Here is a 23287-nt window from a genome sequence, read left to right on the forward strand (position 1 = left end):
GTTATTAACTTTTTTTTTATTATTTATGGTAAATATCATATTCACACCTCCAAACATTTACAACAAAAACCTAATTTCCAGATTTTATCATCTTCTATTAACATGTATATGGAATCGTTAAAAATCAGCACAAATGCTAAAGCCATTCAAATCATAACTGCCCTTAAAGAGCTGCAAACCTCCAGCACCGATTTGATTTTGTCATAGTAAAATAATTGTTAATAATAATTGTTCCCCATTTCCCAAAACCGCGAAAAAAAAGATAAAAAACCCCCCAACTAATTAAAGCGCAGTACGCAGGGTCCACTTGACCCGTTAATAATGAATAAAAAAGTACAACTTACTTGTCATGGAGTTAGAGCAATGAAAGAACCCAGCAATGGACAATAAAATCCAGCAGTTTAGATAGTGAGTCTGAAGTGGAAAATAAAAAACCCAGATGAGCTATGCTAATCAGAGTAGATGTGCTACAGGTGTGACAGGAAGCAGGGAACCTGAGGGGAAGGGGCTAATTAACACAGAGGGAGATGAACTAAGAGTCAAAGGAACCACAAACCACAAACTAACGCAGACCAAAGAGAAACCGATTCAAATACTCAAAGGACAGAATACAAGAATAAACAAAGAAACTAAAATGAATGAAGTTTCATGGCATCAGCTTAGTAACTATAATGAGCCCAGAGAAAAGAGCTGAATAGAGATTTAATGAACAGAAATGCTGGAGCTTAAAAAGCTTGTCTGGAATAAACTCTAATATAGCGGTCGGATAATTCAAAGCTTTAAAAACAATCAGCAGCATTTGAGAACGAATTCTCTGTTCTGGAAGCCATTGTGTAGAGATTTAAAAATGAGAGAGAATCTTAGGATAAATACAAAAAACAACAGCAATAAAAACAAAACACACATTTTCTTACAAGAAAAACAAACAGTACATGTTTAACTTACAATTACATTAAGAAATTGTCATAAATTCTCTTTAACCTCACTGTTTTTATTGTAGTTTTATTTTAATGATTTCCATATGAGCCACATATTTCACTGTCTTTGCTTGAACTGATTGTTTTTTTTTTCTAATCTCGATCAACAGACACATTCAGTAAATTAGAAAATTATTAAAAAGTCAATTTATTTCAGGAATTATATCAATGAGCGAAAGACATTATGTCTATTAATTCCACACAAATGGATGTTTGAAATACTTTATTTCTGTTAATTATGATGATTTTCTGCTAACAGCCAATGGAAACACAGCATTTCTAACTAGAATATGAAGAGTGTTTAATGCCTGCTTAAAGGTTACGTTCAAAAGGTGATTTTAATGTGACAAACAGGACTCAATATGATGTCAATTCTAACTTACTAAACATTACTTTACCAGGATTTGAGCGCTTAATATAAGAGGTGTTGTGACTAAGATGTAAATAACCCTTGATATAGACACTGGCAGGTAAAAAAAAGGATTTAAGATCAGTTTTTTCAGCAGCCAGTCGTGTTTTTATTGCATTTCAAAAAGAGCCGGTGATCAAAGACGGCAAAGCTAATCCACAAAATGTTTAGCGAGTGATAAAGGGTCTAATAAAAGCTCTATTAACACACATAAACACGGCACTCCCAGCCTGTTGGGTTGCGTTACCCTCTGTGGCGTTTCGCCCGCCCTTGTGTTCATCCATCCCTCCGCGCCGCCTTAAATGGCCTCCTGCAGGCGACCTGCTCGTCCCGACCCTGACAACACACACACACACACACACGCAGCGTGCCTGCAATTATGTGTAGCTCTCTTTGTGTGAGAGCGCACGTTATTTCAGTTCAAGGCTGCCATCACAGCAGGCACCAATCTGTGAGAGCAGTGAAGCAGCAAATCCATCAACTGTTCCTCCGGCAACACACCCCTACGCACGTACACACACACACACGCGCTCGGAGTGACGGATACTGTATGAATGCAGTGTATGCGCTGTTTCTTCTGTCATTACTCATCTATTCGCAGAAGCCCTTTCCCTCCATCTTTCAATTCCAATCAAATTTTCTCCTCACTTTGCTCTATTAATATTCCAATTGAAACAGCAACCAGTCAAAACCCAAGAGTACAAACACATGTGTGTGTAGGCGTGTGTATGTGTGTGTATGCGTGTGTATGTGTTTGGTCACCTAATGCACCGAGTTCTGAATTCGAAAGGTGGAAAATTTTCAACTTTTAAAACTCTGAAATTTTCTAAAAAGAAGGACATATCGGAGTTTCAAAAGTGGAAATTTTTTTACTTTTGAAATGTAGAAATTTTTTAGAAAAAAAACGGGAAATTATTGAGATTGATCTCAAAATGTTGGAGGATTTGATTTTCTAGAAAGTCTCATATCTGCTAGAAAATCTAGAAATCTTAAAAGAAAACTCAGAAATTTCCTTGCTTTTTCTAGAAAGTTTCCGAGATCAGTCTCAAATTTAAAAAAAATTTTTTTTTGGAGCAAATTTTGGACTTTTCAAACTCAGAAATTCCCTTTATTTCTAGAAATTTCTGAGATGCATTTTAAAATGGTGGATATTTACTCTACTTTTCCCTGAATGGCCCTAATGCGGCGCCGTACTAAATCAAGACTGACATCATAACAGTGAAACAGAGAATGTCTCAGATAATAAGTGATTATTTTATTGCATTGTTCAGCCACAAACACAGATATTTACGCTGTAGCAAAGAAATGTGGGGATTTGTTGATTTTGAGGGAATTTCCAAGATCGCAGAATTCAAAACTCCAGGTTTGGTTTGTGGATGACGGCACGGTCCTTGTGTTTCCACACAATCCTTGGCTTGTATTCTGGGGCTGATATGAAGACTTGGTCGTTGGGATGAGACCCTTCGTTTCTTTCCTAAACAACAAGACATCTCTACATTCTCCTCCCGTGTATACTTTTGAAGAATAACCCAGATTTGTCGAGATCCAAAATTCTGCTCCTGATATTTTAGTCTTTTGGTTTTTTTGATAAGGTAACACAAGAAAGCAGTTTCGTCTCACAAATATATCCAGAGGATGTGGTTCAAACTCAATGAAATTTGATCTGAATTTATGTCAGAGAATGAAAAGAAAATGGCGTTGAATCGTTTTGTTGAGTGTATGGAAATATCGGCCTTCGACTTTAAATAAGAGGTTGGTTTTTTTTTTAATCAGGCACTTTGTAGCTGCATAATGAGCTCTCCACAAACCGAAGTATGACAACCGATTGTTCTTTCTCACAACTTCCACATGAAAGAGTAGGAAGGAAGCATCTTGGTACGAATGTTTGTGTTTGTCCACCAGATTACTGTTTCTGCCTGACATTTTGGTGCAGGGATTTAGCTTTATGAAAAACACTGGAAGTTATGATAGCAGCTGCTATGAAAACACTCACTGACAGAGGAGCAAAACAATGAGCTGAAAGAGGAGCTTAGAGGAATCCCACAATACAGAGGAGGATGACTGTCCGCTGCTTCCTCAGCATAAACACAGATTTGACGCAAGTCTGACAAACCTAAACATGATGCAGCGTTTTAGAGACATTTTACCTGTTGGTCTGACAGGCTGCGTTCATATAAGATTGAAATCTGTCTTCCAAGGTTAATTACTTTCACATTTACTGATAACTAATTACTTTGTCAGGTCTCCACATATTGAGAAATAAGTGTGAAGGAGTATTAGGGTCACGCTACAAAAATTTAAAGTATATAAAATTGCCAGAATAAACTCAAACGCCAAAAAAGCTATAATACTACGACTTCATTCTGGTAATACTACGACTTTATCCTAGTAATACTACAACTTTATTCTGGTAATACTACAACTTTATTCTGGTAATACTGCGACTTCATTCTGGTAATACTACGACTTTATCCTAGTAATACTACGACTTCATCCTGGTGATACTACGACTTTATTCTGGTAATACTACGACTTCATTCTGGTAATACTACGACTTTATTCTGGTAATACTACGACTTTATTCTGGTAATACTACAACTTTATTCTGGTAATACTACGACTTTATTCTGGGAATACTACGACTTTATCCTAGTAATACTATCACTTTATTCTGGGAAAACTACAAGTTTATTCTCATAACATTACCACATTTGTTCTCATGATATTGCCATTATCTCACAGTTTTTTATTTTTACTAAGAATGGCCTTAGTGGTATGTAAGAACATCATCCAGGGGTATTATGGGATATCAGTAACAGGATGTTGTTACTAGAGCCTGAATGTCCATTCAGCTGGGAAATAACACGCAGTAGTAGACAATCGTATTTTTTTATCTGTCAAATTTCAATACTTTTGCTCGACAACCAGTGTTTTTTTTTTTTAAAGAATAGTGCCTATTTGTGTCAGAATGCCAACGATTACTCATTCCTGTCTTATCATCTGAGACATGATGAGCAAACTGTCGCGCTAAAATATGTGAAAAATGGCATTTTTATGAACGGCAAACAGCTTGGTTATGCAACGATTTACTGGAGATGGCAGGCAGATGGTGGCAGCGGACACATCCTGGACGTCTCCGTCCCTCGTTGCCTTGAAAGGATCGTTTGATTGTGTGACCAAAGAGAAGCTAAAGTTGTGTGTGGACGTGTGTGTGTGTGTGTGTGTGTGTGTAAATCAGTGGGGCAGCTCTCTTTCTCTTTCTGAGCAGACTCATTAGGATTATTGATTCAAACCTAAAACAGCAGACTGTGCAGCACATCCACCATTACTCTTTAAGGGGGAAAAATGGGCTCCTTTTAAAAAGAGTTGAAGCTGCTGTAAGTAACTTTTTCACAATTTTATCGTGTTCAAAACCAGAAACTTCAGCGTGTTTCACTGGGATCTTATGTAACAGTCTAACACACACAAAAAAGCAGATTGGTATCTTTTCAAGCATTTTTTGAATAAAAATCTGAAAAGTGTGGCATGCATTTATATTCAGCATCCCTGTGTGTTTGGTAAAAGCACCTTCCACTCAAATTAAAGTCGTCTGACTTGTCATACAGTTTGTTTACAAACTGGTTGTTAATGAATGTTTTATTTTTAATCCAGGTGTGCTGAGACGAGGAAACGTGTAAATCAAATGTGGCCATTTATGTCAACTTTTTGTGAATAATAAGATCTATCAATGTTGTTTTTTATGCAGTTATTTTCTTGAGATGGTCTGGAACTGAAATCCGTGTTATGTTTTGCATTTGGAAACGTTAGAATTACTTTGGTGAATTTTAGACGCTCTAATTCATTTAAACTGGCAGCATTGTTGTTTTCCAGGCACGTTGAGCCATTTTGTAGCACAATCAATAACTACCTTACCTTCAGTTATTATAAAAATGCTGTACACATCAAATACGACTTAAAAGAAATTAGACTTCCTGATTTCACATCTTGAAATTGAGTCTCGGTCTCTTTAAGAAACTCCTGTTCTTTGTGAAACTCATCGGGTCGCTGGACCTTTAAGACCAACAGTAAACACCGCTGATCTAAACTGAAGGATATGTAGAATCCTACAGATCTTTCAGAAAGGGGCTGCATTAAAAAAAAAAACAGTGTTTAGTGTTCATCAACCGACCGCTTCAACTCCAAATGTTTTAACATTTTAAAAACATGGAGGACGAGCAAAGATGCCAAGTATTCAAGTCGTCACAGAGGTTTTTGAGTTGCTGTTGTGATTCATTTCATGTTTCCCTCTTGGCTGCTCGCCGTTTCTGGTTTCGTTTGGTTTTCCCTGTGGATACATTACAGAGGAAATCCCAGGAAGCTGCTGACAAACTCCATCCTGCAGAGTAAAAAGTCAATATCTGAGATCCTCCTTTACGTAATCCGTTTATCTAGAAGGGGGGAAAATGCCTAATGGCTCCAGATAACCTTTGTTATTTATTTTATTTTTTTAGCAGCTGTGGATGGATGTTGCCTGGGAAACAAAGCGCTCCCCCTCCCGTGGGCTCCGCCTCTTTGGTGATAAAACATCACCTCGGCCTTCTTCACTTATCGTCGGACTCGGACATGAGAGGAGTTGAGGGAGCGGGACTTAACGAGTCCCTCCGGAGCTTCCATCTCGAAAGGTCCGCCTGCATAATGTTATCTTCACATACATTATCCATTTCATTGAAAATATGAAATGCTTCTGCTTACTGACGAGAAAGAAAGAAAGAAAAAACTCTCCAAGAGCAGAAAAAGTATTCATAAATTAAATGGCGAGCATTTCCTTATCAGCTTCCAGAACATAAAACCGATTTAACATTTGAGTTTATGCATCCCTCACTGATATGCTTCTCTTTTTGTATTTAAAAGAGAAAAAAAAAAGACAAGGCAAAGAAATTGAGAGCGTCTCTCGTCCTCGGAGGGATCCTCGGCTGAGTGCTCTCGGTGCCGTTTTCTTCTGGCAGCGTAAACATTCTGCGTCGGAGGAGCAAGATAAAAGGAGACGGCGTCCGCACGGGGCGCGGGGGAAAGCCTCACATCTGGGCGGATCGTTCTCCTCCTCCCCTCCCAGGACTCGGCCGTCAGCCGTCAAATATGATTTAACGCCGCGGCCGGCGCCAAACGAAGAGGCACGGCCAGCTGGCGCCGACTGACGGAGCGACTCTTAACGGGTCGCTTCGGCTCAAGTTAAGACGTCCGTCCAGCAGGGAGCGAAGACTTGATGGAGGTTTTTATCATTTCCAATACTGCTGCTGCAGTCACTGAAACTGAAACATGTGATGTGACACAGAGAGTCACTATGAAAAGGGTTCATCCCCTTATGTCTGCAGTTCGATCGTGATCATCAAAACGTGACAAAAAAAAAAAAAAGAAATACAAAAAGACTATTTAATGTCAAACTGATAACTGATTTCAACAAAATAATGACAATTAAACAACAACGTGTGAGAACGAGAAGTAAATTTCTGTCAAAAGTCTCAGGAATGTTGAGATTAATCTCAGAATTTGGCAAGGAAGAAACTTCAGTTTACGATGTCTACTTTTGAAACTAAAAACTTTTTATGTTTTTTTTTTTTGGAGAATAGAAAAACTGCCTCACCTTCAGAATCAGGTTTATTTTTAGATGTTGAAACAATGTAAAGCAGATGATATATATAGCCTATATTTGCCCACTTCCACTAACCCTAATCAGAGTTTGAAATGAATGTAAATGTCATGAAATGTTAAAATTTAATCCATTTTGAAACCCAACACCTCTGGCTCCTGCCTGTCTGGTTGTGAAGCTGGCCACTGTGCTTTCAGTGAAGTAAAATAGAGACGACAGTCCGAGGTTGAGGAAAAGCAAGAGAAAGCTGCTTGAGGAAGGTTAAGTTGAATTCATTTTTAGTTCAAGCTTATAAAAGTGACCCTAATGTCAACATATGTTGCATTTGCACAACAGTAAGGTAACTAACTAGTATAGTTTGGCCGTCTTGCGTAATGTTTCAGATAAATTCTGAAGGTTCCCCGGTTATGGTTCTAGCAGCACCGCGTCTCTGTCTGATGTTAAAATTAGTTTGACGTCAGACATTTATTTTGTGACAACAAAAAAAATGCAAAAACAAGAGAGATCTTGAAGACGGCAAATATCTTTTCACTGCACTGTAAATACAAATTTCCACATAAAAAAACCCCCCAAACATGGCGACCCTTATTGAGACCCCAGAGGCTTCAGTCTATCTTTCAGCGCGTGCTGGTGTCAACGTAGCAAGAGCAACACAGATAAGGCTTACAGTGCAGTCTTTGTCAGATACTCACGCTCCAGCAGAGGCTCTGTCTGTTTACCAGTCTGATAAGATCACAGGCAACAACAGGGGAAATGAAAGCCGTTGAAGAAAAAAAGAAAGAAGGATTCTTTGGTTTGATACGTCCAGTGGGCCTCACAGGACCCACAGGATCACTGACTCTGTTAGCTAGCTTAAAACGACTTAAATGGAGGGCGAACCTATCCGCAAGGGAATTCACATTTCACTGTTATCTTTTGTATTCAGATTACTCATCAGTAAAGAATCCAACTTCAGTAATATAACATTTTAACATTCAAATCAGGGATCAATTAACTTTCTATGTCTACTTTATGCTCTTTATAGTTGTAGGGGAAAATGATGACTGTTGACGTAATTGAAATTCTTACATTTGCATTTTAATTTTAAAGTAGGGCGAATTAGTAGTGTTTATAGTAAATGTAAGAGAATGTGATTGTGATTTAACGATGAATTTAGTAAAACTGAGTGAATAAACTGGCAGATTGATTGATTGTCACACATAAATGAGTTTGTAATAACAGCAGAGAAGCTTTTTTAAGTCCCTAGAGGAATCTTGTTTTAAAGGGGCAGTATTTTGTGTTTTTCAGGCACATAGTACATGTATATGTCACAAATATGTAACTATGTTACTTCAGTTGTTATATAGATACTATATACATAAAATATTTTAAAATAAATTTGATTTCCTAATTTAACGCCTTGAAATTGGGTATTCGTCTCTTTAAGAAGCTCCTGCTCTTTCTGAAACTCCACCTTCAGGAAGTCATCACAACATGGCTCCTTTATTTACCCTTTAGCAACATTTTTGCCAGCGCTTCACTGAGAAGTAGCTCCTATAATGAGCTCAGCTGACTCTCAGTTCCACCAGCTGTTTGCTAATTGCTGCTGGCTAGTCTGAAGGAGCTGAATGGGAGAGTTTCAGAGGAAGGTTGCTCTGTGAAGCTCCTCCTCAGACGAGGAGCTTCATCCTCAAAAGTGGAGCTAGGCGTTTTGCACAGCTGAATGGTTGCCATGGAGATTAAAGGATTTCTCAGATATGCATGAAAGAATCCAGGCAACACTCCACGCATGTTCCTGATGTAGGGAATAACATTATAACATGATGTAAAGCGCAAAAAAGTACATTTTACACAGTAGTTCTCCTTCAATTCAGCTGCAATTAAAGATTTTCAAACAACCTCTTGTGTCAGGTCAAACCATCAGATTTAAGTTTGGACTTTAACTAGGCCAAACAAGACCTTAATTTTTTCGGCGTTTTTATTTTCTGAGCTGTTGCTGCTGGTGTGTTTCATGGATTCCAGCTGCGAACTGATGGATCAACTTTCTTCTTCATGGTTCCATCAATTACGGCAAGGAGTCGTCCAGTCCTGAAACTACAGACCATCACAGTACCGCCACCACTTCGTTTTCCCTTTATTTCTATCATTATTCACTGATTAGCGCATACAAAAACAGTACAGACTATCAAACAGAGGTATTGAGCTACACAACTAAAATAAAGTTATTAAACATATATGGGTTATGATATTGTGCTTCCATCGTAACTCTATTGGTAGTTATTTCCTGATTTTTTTTTGGTTTTCCCTTTTTTGACATTCCGTGTTTTAATTAATCCAAGGTAGACGTGGGAAAGAGAGACCAAAGAGTAAATCATTAAATAAATTAAGGATAACAGCTCTTTTTCCTAAACGCTGTGGTAAGTTTTTGCCAAGTGTGTAATGGAAACACGCGCCTTCAAAAAGGTTCCACTTTTGTCTCGTCAGTGCAAAAATATTTTTGCCAAAAGCCTTCGTTTTTTGTTTTGTTTTGGCAAAATAAGAAAAGGACCTTTAAGGGGTTTAATTTGCTCTGCGGTGTTTTTACGTCTTGGAAACCTCCAGAGTATTTTCCTTTGGTTCAGAAAACCCGAATCAAATGAACGGTTTGTTATGAGGAAAAATAGATTAGATGGAAGTTCACTGCGCCGTGGAAAGAGGCTGGCATGGCTGCAAACCAACAAAAACATGTTCATCCATCCATCACTGCACACCACCCTGACTTAACTTTGAAACATGGTAGTGGCAGCATCGTGATATGGGGACAGCCTTTCTTCAGCAGAGAAGCTGGACAGGGAAGCCCATAAAGATAAACCGTGAAATAGATTCTTTTCGGTAAAAAAAACAAAAAAATGAAATTGAGGCTGAGGTTCACAATGTAATGACATGCTAGAATGGTCCAGTCAAAGTCCAGACACAAATTCAATTGGGTATATATATAAAAAAAACTGCTGGTAGCAGAGGCTCTCCATCCAATTTGATTGCACAAAGAAAGGAACTTCAATAAAATATGCTACTTTGTCTTTCTTATAAAATGCTAAAGAATTAAGATTAAGGTTTGTGGTTGCAATGTGACAAAATGTTCCAACAGTTTTATTCAGGAGAAAATCAACGCATCAACACTGTCTTGTCCTCTTTTTCCTCATTTGAACATAAAAAATTAGTAAGAGGAAACAAAAGTGGCATTAATAAACAAGAACATTCCTAAAAGCGACTCTTCTCCTGTGACTAACATCTCCGAATCAAATCAAACCTTCTTCAGAGCGATCAATATATTGTGGAAAGGGTTGCCGAGTCTGATTTATCTGAATATCTGAATCATTTCAACTTGTTTACTGATGAGAACCACATTCTTTCCAGATGACAGCATTTCCTCCAGACATAATTTAACAGATGGAACTATTTCTTTTTCTTTCCAAAATATCAAAGCGAGCTTTTTTCAGGACAAATTCCTTAAATAGTTCTTCGGCTCTGAAATCGTTCAGATCGGCCTCTGTTAGATTATCCTGGGGTGAACAGTGGAAGGGATTTAAGGTGCAACAGAAGCGGGACGGCGGAGAGAAGGTAAATGTACCTCATCGGAAACAAACGCGGAGGTGTGTGAAAACATGCAAAACGGGCGACGAAGTAAAGGGGTGAGGACCATCTGGGCCCAGTTCATCTGTCGTCTGCCTCCGGCTCTCGGGGTCCGCTCTCCGCTTGGCAGAGCTTCCTGCTGCACAGCTGGGCCCTCGCCCTCCCTCCGGCCCCCGCCTCACTTCCTCATTACACCCAGCGTGTGGACGGGCGCGTTTACGCACCTATTTACAGGGTGTGCACCTTTCAGCCAGAAAAAAACATCTATAAAGAACAGATCTGTCAGCTGAGGTTACGTCTTTAATTCTGCTTACATGTCCTAAAAACGTGACATTTATAGCAAAAATGGACTTGGGCTACTATTTTATGAAGGTGACGATATAAAAAAAAAAGGGGTGGACATTGCGATATCATTTATCACGTATCGCGATAAATTTCTCTTCATGATAATTTAAATTTATTGTCTTGATAAATTTTAATTCATGATGTTCAAAATCCACCCAAAAACCATATTGTTTGGATTGTTATCTTTTTACTATTACTATTTTCTTCCCCGTTGTTTTTGTCATTGGTAGTATTAATAAATACCAATAAAGCAGTTCAGTGATATGAATCACGTCATTATGTGACTGGTGTCCTAAAGCAAATCATTATTTGTTTTTCAAGAGCAGTATTACGAGCCACATTTCCATTAACCGCATAACTGAGCAATTTGACATTTTGAAAATAAATTTGCTTCATGGAAACACGGCAATATCGAAAACAAAAAAATCCTGATTTTCAATAAAAGGTTTTTGTGCTAAGATGAGTTGGGGTTTGTTTTTGGCCGAATTGAAATTACCTTATTTTTCGGACTACAAGCCTCTACTTTTTTCCACGCTTTGAGCCATGCAGCTTATAACCGGTGCGTCTTTTCTGTGGATTTGTTTTCAACCACCAGGGGGCTCTTTAGCAGGAAGTGAATCATTGGAAGTCAAAGAAGAAAGTGCTGATTTTCATTTAGAACAAGCAAATGCTAGCAGCAGGCACGACGGAGAAATGTTTTCAAACTCATACTCCCTTATCGTGGAAGCAACACGTAGAAGTTCATATGATGCAGCTTTTAAGTTGAGGGCTATCGATCTGGTAGTACAGATCGATAGCCGCTGCACATAAGCTCAGCGTGAACGAATCCATGGTTCGGCGTTGGACACGCAGAGCTACGTCCTTAATAGTAGATTTATTAACAACGCAGCCCTCTAATGCGTCCTTGTGGAAAACCGAGAGAGGCGGAGATACCAGCGGCTTATAGCCAGGTGTGGCTTATATATGTAGGTTTCCAGTTTTAAAAAAAAAATCTTTGTAGATGCGGCTTATAGTAAGGTGCGCTCTAGTCCGGAAAATATGGTAGTTTATTTTTACTTTTTTGGCATCACATGATCAGCAACCAGATGTTTCCGGTGCATGAACCATGAAGAAGATGACAGGAAGTAGTAGGAGGATGATGACGTGGCGTGTTTATTTTAAGACGTTTTGATTATTATTGTGTTTCTTATTAAACGGAAACAGTGATTGCAAAATTGTGTTGTTTTTTTTTACGTTAGCGGAATATCGACAAAGTGTTGCCCACATTTGTAACGGGAACAGATTGTTTGTGCAGCAACATTTACAGTCACAGACATACAGTTACCTAAAACAGACCTGATAAACAGCTCTTATCGTCAGTTCTGTGGTTATCACAGTAGTTTGATAATTAATTAAAAACCGCTCAGCCTTTATAAAGTGATGAAAGCAGGCTGAGCTTTGCATTGCCACGTGTTTGTTTTGGGGCGCTTGCCTGGGGCCATTACTGTGGGGAAGGCGCTCACAGGTTCCCATTCCTACATGTGTACTGTAACGCTTCCCGGCGTGGCAGGAGCGACTCGGCTTGACGAGGTGTCTCGCATTTCAACTTCTGTCACGTTGAAACCGAGCTGCTTCCCCCCCTCCCTGCGTCTCATCCCGTCTGTTTGTGAGCTGCCAGGACACCTCTGTCACTGATCACAGATGTGAAAGAGCTCAACTCTGATGAGATAAAAAAAAGAAGAAAAAAACTTATTTCATGTTTTTTTAATATTCTGAAACACTTTTATGAAAAATAATGTGCCGAACACAGCACCCTGCATGTTTGTTTCCACTGCTGATAAACAGCCTTAAAATAAATGTTGCTAAAAAAAAAATAAAACAAACGACAACAAAAAAATGACTCCTTGATTTTAAAGACATCAGTGGGGAAAAAACATCCAATGTCAGAAACAGTGGCAGAGCCAGAGTTTTATTGTGAGGGGCGGGAAGGGGGTCCAAAACCATTTTGGGGGAAAAGGAGGCGCATGAGAATGCCAATACACACAAGATTTAAATTATTGATTGACAGATCATTTTAATCTTGTTTTATACTTTTATTTCTCCACATCCCTCACATTTATATTTCTTTTCTTCTTCCCCTATTTGTGTCAATGAGGAGGGGCCAGAGCCCCCCTCCTCCCTCCCGACTCTCCCCTTAGCTCCGCCCCTGGTCATAACAAAAATATCCCAGCGTAGTGAAGTTGAAAATGCAAATAAAACAACTACTGACATATTATTTAAGTTACAAAAAAATAGCTGGTAGGCTTAATAATGAACATTTTATTTAAAACAACATTTTTAAATTCAGAGACACTGTGCGTATAAAGAAACTGGCAATAGTGCATGAAGCTTTGAACAAAAGTCTTCCTTCTGCAATTCAGAAATGATTTGAGAGAGAGAGTAAATATAATTTACAAGGTTTGTTAATATTTGAACAAGCCAAAGAGAAAACTAAGTTATTGGTGTGAAACTGTGGAATGAATTGAATGATGATTTCAAGTTATTTTATTTGTGGTGAGCTTTAAAATGATAAGAGCTACTGCTATGTAGATACATATGTATTGCGTAGCCATTTGTGTATGTAATGTATGTGTAATTATACATATATAAATACATGCATATTTACATATAAATCCGTGTATATACTCATGTACATGAACAGTAGATATCTTTCATTTCTGCTGGCTGCTGAGTCCAGGACGGCGTCAGGCTTTTTTTGTTTCTGGTAAATTATTGGTCTGTAAAGTCCTATTTTGTTCTGTTTTTGTTTTTTGTAATGTTGACTTACCAAAATAAAGTGACTGTGGATCTGAGATGAAACAATATGTCAGATGAATTTGGATCCAGGTTTGGTTGGCCCAGCTGGGCTCGGTTCTTGTTCGGTGTGTCGTCTCCTCTCCTGTCTCTCACTCAGCCACCCCAGAACAGACAGAACTGGACGTTTTTGCCACATCTACTTTAAATGGCTCTGATTAAAACTAGATCCTGCCATCAAAACTGTTTGCTTTCCTTTCCAGCAGACGGGGAATTCATAACAAGCCAGATTAGAGCACGACTGGATTCAGAGGATTCCCAATTCGAGGGACGGCAGAAGTGGGAATACGGTTGCATTCTGACTGACTGGGTTGGTTTTCACTACAGCAGACCAAAGATGGATTACTTAAAGAGAATTCCTCATGACATGTGCCATGTTGTAGCATCGTCACGGTCGCTACATGTGGATAGCCCCGACGGAGCGGCATCTGGATTTAAGAAATGATTTAGTTCAATCTGACGTAACAGGATTGTATCTCTCATCTACTGGGATCTGAATACTGAAGTGATTGTACTTTTCTGTTCAAAGTCAGCTTTTCCTAAAACTACACCAGTGACACTTATTGAATTGCTAAAACTCCCACACATATTTTGTGATGTAAACCTTACTCTTTGTAAGTTAAGAGTTTTGGTTTCTGTTGTCTCTCGGCGTAAACATGAAGTGACACACACGTCAAAACACGCACTAAAAAAAAAAAGGACTGTCCAGTTTTGTGTATTAGTATGTTGATTTCTTTAGAAAATTTCAATTATTTCTCAATTGCATTAGACTTATTTCTGTATACTGTCAACTCAAAATGATCAAGTAGAATGTAATCATACTGAATAACAAATAATTTGTACCCAGTGGGAACTCCTTGGCTTTAATTGACATATGTTTCCGCCCCAGGAATTGCACCACGCAAACATAATGAAATTAATAGTTTTTACTTAAAGTTCTTAAATTGTCTACTTACAGGTATATTCATTGTCACTTTGCTTCGTTTCATTGTAATATTTTACAGAGTGTAGAACTGCAAGCAGTTATCAAAAGGTTCCAAGCCCTCCCAATGTGCCACTTCAGGCCCCCCACGGATCCAACATGTAAGGACGATGGGTCCGCACCGTTTAGCGTTAAATCATTTTTCTAATTTGAACTTGCTTGCAGAAGCCTGTGATACGTTTTGGCTGCATGAGAGCATAAAATACGCATTCGAAAAAATTCACATAAAAATCTAAAGCTTCCATTAAAATTCCCCAAAATGTTCCTAGAGGAAGAACTTCATGACAATCCCCACACACGATTTCCACGTTCTTAGAAGAGCGACTCTTAGAGATAACAATCTTAATTCCCATTTTGAGAGTTTAGTCCAAATTCAATAAATTCACTAAAGATTCTCACACTATTCTCCGATGAAAAACGTCCCGTCTGCCACACACTTCACTATTACAACACCTTTAATTCCGCTTGTCTTCAATGCACTATTTTGTCTTGGTTTATCGTTTAAGAAGGTCAATATAAAATTGTGTTAGGCATGAAATTAAAAAAAAAACAAAAAATGAAGAGTTCTGAAGACTTTTGCGAGGCTCTGTAAATCCATCCAGGCCGTCTGGTTTCCCTCGGCTAGTCAGAAACGATTCGCTCCCAGAAATGCCTTTCAGTGTATTGAAATACCTTGAAAAAGCCAAAAAAAAAAAAAGAAAAGAAATCTAGCTGCCTTCTGTTCAAGCATGAAGAATTTACTCTGACCGCAGAGTGAATCTTATATGAGAGCGTCAGAGTTGAGAAAGAGAGCAGAGTAGTTATTAGCAGCATTTTTTCTCCCACATTAACTATCCCTGGATTCCTCCTCTGCGACCACAGAGCGCAGACCTGACGGCCCTTCCTCGGCAACTCGTTGCCACGTCTGACCCATCCCGAACGCGAGCGCATTCATCTTTGATGAGTTTACCTCGTCGGAGCGCATCGATCCGCTCATGTCTGAGCAGGCTTGCGTCACCGCTCGCGTCGGCTACGAAAACCCCAAAAAACGCCGGCAGCTCGGCGCAGCTCTCGGCGTAGCAACAAGAAGTCTGAAAGAGACAAATCCCCGTCACTGCGGGCGCTTTACCCTCGACAAAAGATCATGGCGGTGTGATAACATGTATGCGTGAGTCTGTCGGTGTACGGGTGAGGCTGTCGGCGCCGGGCTAAAATGAGGATGCTTGTAAGGGCGGTGTGAGAATTGCGGGTTAAACAGCGAGCGCTGCCGTCCGTGGGGGATAAAGCCAGTGGATCGCTCGCAGCGTCTCCAGTCCCAGAGTCCCTGCAGTCTGTGTGTGTGCTGCTCAGTAGATTGGGCTGCAGAGTGAATGGGCTCATTAGCAGTAGCAGAGTAACACATGGCCCGGGGCACACACAGACATGGAGCACACTCACTTTCTCCCTACAACTCCCCCCACACTCCCTCTTTCCCCCCAATACACACATACAGACACACTCCAGACTGGCATACTAATGCATTCAGACCGCAAACTCAGATCGCTTCATTTGTTAAGAAAAAAAAAGAAGCAAAATGCAAAAAATCTGGATGGTTTAATCAGTCAGGGCTTTAGAAAATTTCTAAGGAAAAAGAGAACGATAAAAAAAACTCAACCAAGTCATCTGTTTGCAGAATGCATCCACAGTGGTTGTCTTATTTAACAGCGAGATCCTGGGCGACGATAAAAGCGGACGACGTTTCCTTCCAGATATTAACGCCTAACCAGTAGATAATCACGAGCTGCCCACACAGAGCTGAAGGCTCAACATGAAGGCTTTCACCACCAGCAGAGAAGTCTTTAATGATGACACTGTAACTTCTGCTGTCGCCTGCTAGCTGCAGTCACTTCTGGTTTGGACTCGTAACACACACAACTCATTGACTCTTGCAACACAAATAGACCTGGTCAGATCATCGTCAACATTCTTCCACCAATGACTTTTATCCAGCACAGTTAAACTCTGAACAAAAGTAGCTATTTATCTAACCAGCTAGCTTTCAGTAAGTAAGTAAGTCAGTCAGTCAGTCAGTCAGTCAGTCAGTCAGTCAGTCAGTCAGTCAGTCAGTCAGTCAGTCAGTCAGTAAGTAAGTAGGTCTGTCTGTCTATCAAATAATCACAATTACTTTCTGATTGTTCCTACAAACAGGAAATAAGATTCTGCTTCAGCTGCACTATTCTGTTGAATTCCAATCAAAAATGCTTTAACATCTAACCTATGTGAACAGGTGCCAATCAAGTCAATAGAAACAAAGTCAGACAGATATGAAGTAGTCCATACAGACGGGTTTACTGTCATTGAGGTTTCTAGCACAGACAACCAGAGTGGGTTTGGGCTTACTGGGTCTATTTGTCATTTATGTAAAAAAAAAAAAAAACAACAACACACAAGTAAATCCATTATTTCTTTTTTAAAATCTCTCTTTGGGAATCTGTTTCCAATTCTTGGAAATTAGTTTAGAGAGTCATAGAGAAAATTCTCAAGGGAAATCGAGCTGCTTAGCTACATTCGTAGCATGTTGGCTCCATGAGAATAGTCCTCGTTCCTCTCTCTCTCAAACTCTGATTTCTGTGACACCTGCTCCCTTCCTGAAACAAAACGCTGCATTGTCTTCACCTTCATAACCTCAGAGGATGCATTTGCATGTTCCACCAGACATACATTTTAAATCCCAGTTATTTTTTAATACGAGATCTGAAGCTGTCCTCGTAAAGCACAAAAGTGTTTTTTTTTTCCTTTTTAATGACAGTGATTGCTGGATTTTAATTCCATAAACATGGCATCTTTTCTCATCAGTATTAAGACTGCAGCAACTCAGATTTAGATTGAACTAGTGACTCCATGTTGTAGCAGAATAAAACAGAGCGTATATACGAGCAAAGAATTTTTGCTTTGAGTTACAATCTCTGCATGCAGAAAACCTTTTAAAAAAAAAACATTAAAAGGTATCACAAATACTGAGCGTGTCAGACGTGTGCAGCCATAAAAAGCGAGGAGCTGAGGAGTGAGCGCAGGCAGCTGACTGGGGTCATCGTGGGGTCACCTGTCATCTCAGACTCTTCAGTCAATTAAAACTCTGGCGCTTTAACCTCGGCTGCGATAACCTTGAAATATTCCCAACGCTGAAAAATGAACCACTCTTACCCCGCTCCGTCTTTCCTGTTTAACTCAACGTCGGCTGCGCCGTGACGTCTCTGGCCTGAACGGCGCTTCCGGGAAACAACCGCGTTAAAAGAAACGTCCAGGGATTCATCCAGAACCGGCCGCTGCAACTGTGCGTTTCGGGCCGGAGAACATTTATTTATAGCTACTTCTCTTGGCTGTAACAGCTTGTCCTCATTCAGACCAAATGTGGTTTTTCACTAACATTTCTCTCAGCCAAAAACACAACGCGACACATTTAAAGGGGCTAAAGAAAAAAAAAAAAAAACCGTCACGGAGCGGGACTAGTCTTACCTCAGCGCTGCGCTTCTGGCTTTGGTCTTGTCAGACACCTGTACGGACACAGACACGGAGAGAGAGATTTAGACACTCGGCCCCAGCAGCTGGTTTTGACTGATGCACTTATTCCACCATCGACAGCGAGGACTTTGATCCCTTGGTGGCTTCAAAAATCGCTGTTTGTCCCAAACTTGTGAATAATTTAGCTTTAACTGGATGAAATTTCAACAAGACTAGCATAAATAACTCTAAAATAGCTATGACTGGACACAGGAGCTGCAGCGTTCTCAGCATGCTAATAGTGGAGCTAATTTCTCGGTTAGCACGTTAGCTTACTTTCAAACCATTTAGCGCACTTAGCGTCCTCTAAATGAACATTTCCAGATAAATTCTGAGGCGCTAATTTACTTGGTTGTTTTGTAAACTTACAGTTGAATAAAGCTCGACATCTTTGTCAATGTTTTGTTTATCGACTGCTGAGAATTTTTCACGTAGTCAGCCTATTATATTCATGCTCTTATTTTGAAGTGAGTGAAGACGGTTTACGCAGCAGTTCCATTTCCTCTCCTCACGTTTTAGCTTTTTACTCCAAAGAAAAAAAAATATACAGGAACAAAATAAATCATGGGCAGTAGAAAACAAGACATAAACATAAATACAATATCTAAGAGCAGTATAGAACATGTTAATTATAATGCCAACAGTAAACTGGTGCTTGAGGGTTGTAGTATTTCAAGGACAGATACAATTTGAATTGAAGTTAGCGTGTTAGCATTAGCTTTTGCTAAATATCGTGTTAGTGTAGCGCGCTAACATTAGGGGAAGACATTTTTTAAAAATTATTAAAAACCATGTGATTTTTAATCTATTTGTATACTACTTTGTTTTGGTCTATCACATAAAATCTCTGAAATAAACTGAAGTCTGTGCTTAACATGAGAAAAGGTGAAAAAGCTAAAGGGTTATGAATTTCTTTTAAAGTCAATTATTGCTTAATTGTGAGTCATATAAAAGAAAAAAAAATACATTCTATAGCCCTTAATAGGTAAAGAGAAAAAAATAATATATACTGAACATAGAGTAATACATTATCTGAGTCATCCAATTCTTGTTTTATATAATAATTCTGTATTTAGACACACACAAGGATGCACTTACCTCAAAAAGGAGTGGGAAGAAGACAAACTTATTTACTCTCTTTGCTCATTTATGTATGTAAATTATGTTGTTGCTGCTGCAATGTGAGATTTAGTCATTTTTATTATTTACACATGGTTTTTCATGATGCATTTTCTTGTCAATACCACTGATGTCACTCCGTCATCAGTGGTATTGACACCAAATCAATATTTTAATTACATATACTTCATAATTTATTTATTATATAATATAACATGTTTGTATGCTTTTCAATTATGAGTAAAATTATATTTAGCTGTTCTATGAAGTCGTTGGTGCTTACGGTAATTAAAACTATACATTTGCGCGATGCTACTTGCTAGACTAGTAGCAGTAGCATAGAACAGAAAACTCAGGAAGTATTAGTGGTTTAAGACAGACATTTTGACACACAATATGAAAGACAAAAGATTTTGGTATGACTTGCAGTGCAGTGACTCTAACCTGTGTTTATTTGGAGCGGTGGAAATGTATATATAAAACATACAGAAAAATAAAACCGGGATGATTCACCATGGTCTGCAGATATTAAGCAAATTTATTCTCCATTCCTTCCTTTTCAACTTTTGTCCCTTTCAGTAAACGAATCGGGTGATTGTTTGGCAGGAAAGCCCCTCCTCCTCTTCCTCACCATTCTTCAGCTCTGTACGTCAATTACAAAAAAACAAAACAGAACCAAACGAACAAAAGAAAACCCAGTTTCTCCAAATGTCAAGACAGTGTTTTCTCTTCCAGGACTGTTGCTCAGCAATTAAAATGAATTACTGAACACTAAAAAGAAGAAAAAGGACATTTTCTCCTTTCCGGCTTGTTGTTTCCTGCCCTCTCTAGGAATAAGGTGATTAACTGAGCCAGTGAAGTTTCTGGGAGATCGATGCAGAACTGCAGGCTGCAACAACAAACCTCCTCAGATATTTGGCTTTTGGAGACTTGAGGGAAGCTCGCGGAGAAGATCTATGTGTGAATATATTAACCCGGCTGGTGGCTCGGCTCGGATTTAAATAAAGCACAACCCGGCCGGCGTTCAGACGTGGAGTCTCTGCCGTCGGAGAGCGGCTGGAAGTGTTGTTCCCGACAAAAAGGAAGAGGAGAAAAAAAATAAAACAAAAGCTAAAAGAGAGCTTAAAGAGCTGTGAGACGTATACGATTCCCTATTTTTATGTGGGTGCCAGACGTCCCGGTGTTTCACAGCAGGCCTGGCGTTGAAGACTTAACAAGACGCCCACGACGTCTTAAACAGAAACCAGACAATAAATTTGGTGCTTGTCCTCACGGTTTGTTTCAGCACGAGAGACTGCATAAAGCGGCGCTAACACCTGAACACCGAGTATGAAATCTGTTCTCCTGATGCAACTCTTGCTCCCTGGCTGAAAGTACAACAGCGACCGAATCTTCGCTTTAGGAAATTGCCACATTTAGGGGAATTTTCAGTGGCAGCGATCCGGATTTGAGGTGATTCGTTGCGCTGAAACGTTGCCGGTGGTGTGTTGCTTGCAGTTTTGATGCCAAACATTACTGACCGGTTACGGCTTGGACTCTTGGCATCCGGTACCAAGATGGCAGCAGCAGATCCTTTAAGTCGGAGGTCTCAAACTCCAGTCCTCGAGGTTAGGAGTCCTGTAACTTTTAGATGTCTCTCTGCTTCAGCACACCTGGCTCCAATGTTAGCTAATTAGCAGAGCTCTGTGGAGTACGACAGTTTGCTAGAGGGGCAGGTTAGCCATTTAATTCAGGTGTGTAGGACAAGGAACATGTCTAAAAGATGACGACGGATAAACGGTTTTCCTGGAAGGGCAAGTTGTTTCTCCACCATAAGCACATTTAGCAGCATGACTGTTGTGTTGATTGACAGCGATAAGACCCTGCCCCTGGTTCTGAATGGTTGGTTCTGGTCCAAGTGATACATTTCTTCAGATGGCAATAGTAGGGAAGGAGGCACCGGAGACTGATCCTTTCCTGGCTTATCTGTCAGGGCATAGTGACAGTTTTAACAAACATATACATTTTTAATTTGTTTTTTCTTTATAAAAGTTACATGCTCTTGCTTTTGTGGCAGGGTTGATTTAGGAAAAAAGGTCACAAAGTCACAGACAAGCTACGGATTATCTCTAAGCACTGTGAGGATAACAGCAACCAGCTAACAAAGTTATAAGGATTATTTCACATCTCATCCATCCATCCATCCATCGGTGGATAAGAGGCCCAAACGTTTAAAAATGTTCCCATGTGGTCTTTGTGTGGCCCATACTTCCAAAGATGGGTCCTGTGTGCATTCAGGGCGCGCAGTTGACGGTGGAACCAAAAAGGGGTGTGGCTTACAAGTCCCGGTATTCCCCCGAGCAACGTGCACGACGTGCAGACGTCATCCGCTCATCACCCTGATGCAGGAACTTCACATCCGTTCAGTGCGTCAAATACGAGCTGTTGTGAATCTCACCAGGATCAGATTCTGCTGAGCGAGGAGTTTCTCCGGTCAGACGGTCTCTGGAAGCCCCTCACGGCTGCGCACTGCCTGCTGCTTCTGCAGCTGTCCTCACTTCCTGTCATATCGCTCATATCGACCAAAACTGAATAGATTTGACTGAACTGGGCTGTCCTCTGCAAAGTGCCTGCAGGTGACTCTTATTGTAGTGTTTTATAAATAGCCTGAGATAAGCTCTCCTCCGACTAGCTCTCCTGCTGAATGTTACACATCAGGCAAATAGCACACACACTGCAAAAGAAAAAAAAAAAGAAATATGAGAACACCTCAGAATTAACAAACCTCCTCGTATTTATTTTTATTTATTTTTGCCGTTTTTACTCGACAAAACTCGACCTTGCTCAAATTCGGGGGAGTTTTGACGTGTTCGTGTGAAGACGGAACCTTTTGAGCCCGACTTAGCTCGGACCACGGGGATCGGTCAGGGACAAAGGACAGCCCTGCACCGGTAAATTGGCTTGTTGTTTCCTGTCAGTGTCTGTAGTCATTAGGCGCCACTTTCCACTTCCCGTCGCCGCACCTTCTCCCTCTCTCCTCCATCTCTCCTTCCTGCGCGCCGTCTTCCAATTCCCTCCTCTCCTCCGTCTCTTTTGCTCTTTGCCAAAAACATATTCATCATCCTCCTCTGCTGCCCTCACCGCGCTCTGCCACAGCATACTAATGATGGTGTGTGTGTGTGTGTGTGTGAGGGACACACTGTCAGAGTGTGTTTATGTGTTTGCTGCCATAAATTCTTGGGACTGGAGCCTTACACGGCTGCATGCGCTTCTCTGTGGGCGCATGTGTGTAATACATGGCCGTCCATGTGTTTGATTACGAATGTGTTTTTTTTGTGTTTTGACTTGGGGCTATAAAGGCTTGATAATACGCCATGCACTCATTTGCTATAAGCCTGTTAGCGGCGTCCACAGATAAATGCCGCTGAATTCATCTCGGGCCCCGCGCTTTTCATCATCGTCGTCGTTCGGCCTGCTGCTTTTCTTTCGTCTGTCTTTATCTCGAGATCTCTGTCGCTCCCATCTTCTTTTTTTCTTTCTTTTCTTCCACACGTCGTGCTCCTTTTACCAAAACAGTTTCCCTGTGCCTGTCTTCATCAGAGATCAATGGTAAAAAAAAAAAAAAAAAAGAAGAAGGAAAAAAAGCAAAACTACTTTAGTTCTGGTTGAGAACTAAAAAGAAAAAGTTCAACTTTCTGAAAAAGATATGTTGAAGTAAAGTCCTTCATTTCTCTCTATGTATATTTTAGAAATAAGACAAAGAAATGCGTTTTTATGTTAACATTTGTCAAGGAAAATCAACAGGTTCTGATGTGACGTCACACTCCGCGGAGACTGTTGCGGGTGCTAACGCTAATTAGCATAGCTACAGATGACGGCGGATACAGAGTTTTCCTGTGACGGTGAGG

At 40.0% G+C, this 23287-nt stretch overlaps 1 protein-coding gene across 2 annotated transcripts in view; it reads right to left on the reverse strand.

The window, feature by feature from the left end:
• Positions 1-23287, reverse strand: part of aff2 (AF4/FMR2 family, member 2) — a 199815-nt gene that overhangs the window by 32085 nt on the left and 144443 nt on the right. For both annotated transcript variants that reach the window (XM_032554938.1, XM_032554937.1), the window contains exon 10: positions 18237-18274. In XM_032554938.1, the coding sequence (XP_032410829.1) occupies positions 18237-18274 (38 nt within the window). The remainder of the gene's footprint in view (positions 1-18236; positions 18275-23287) is intronic.

This window comes from Xiphophorus hellerii, chromosome 23 (genome assembly GCF_003331165.1).
Source record: "Xiphophorus hellerii strain 12219 chromosome 23, Xiphophorus_hellerii-4.1, whole genome shotgun sequence".
Lineage (NCBI taxonomy): Eukaryota > Metazoa > Chordata > Actinopteri > Cyprinodontiformes > Poeciliidae > Xiphophorus > Xiphophorus hellerii.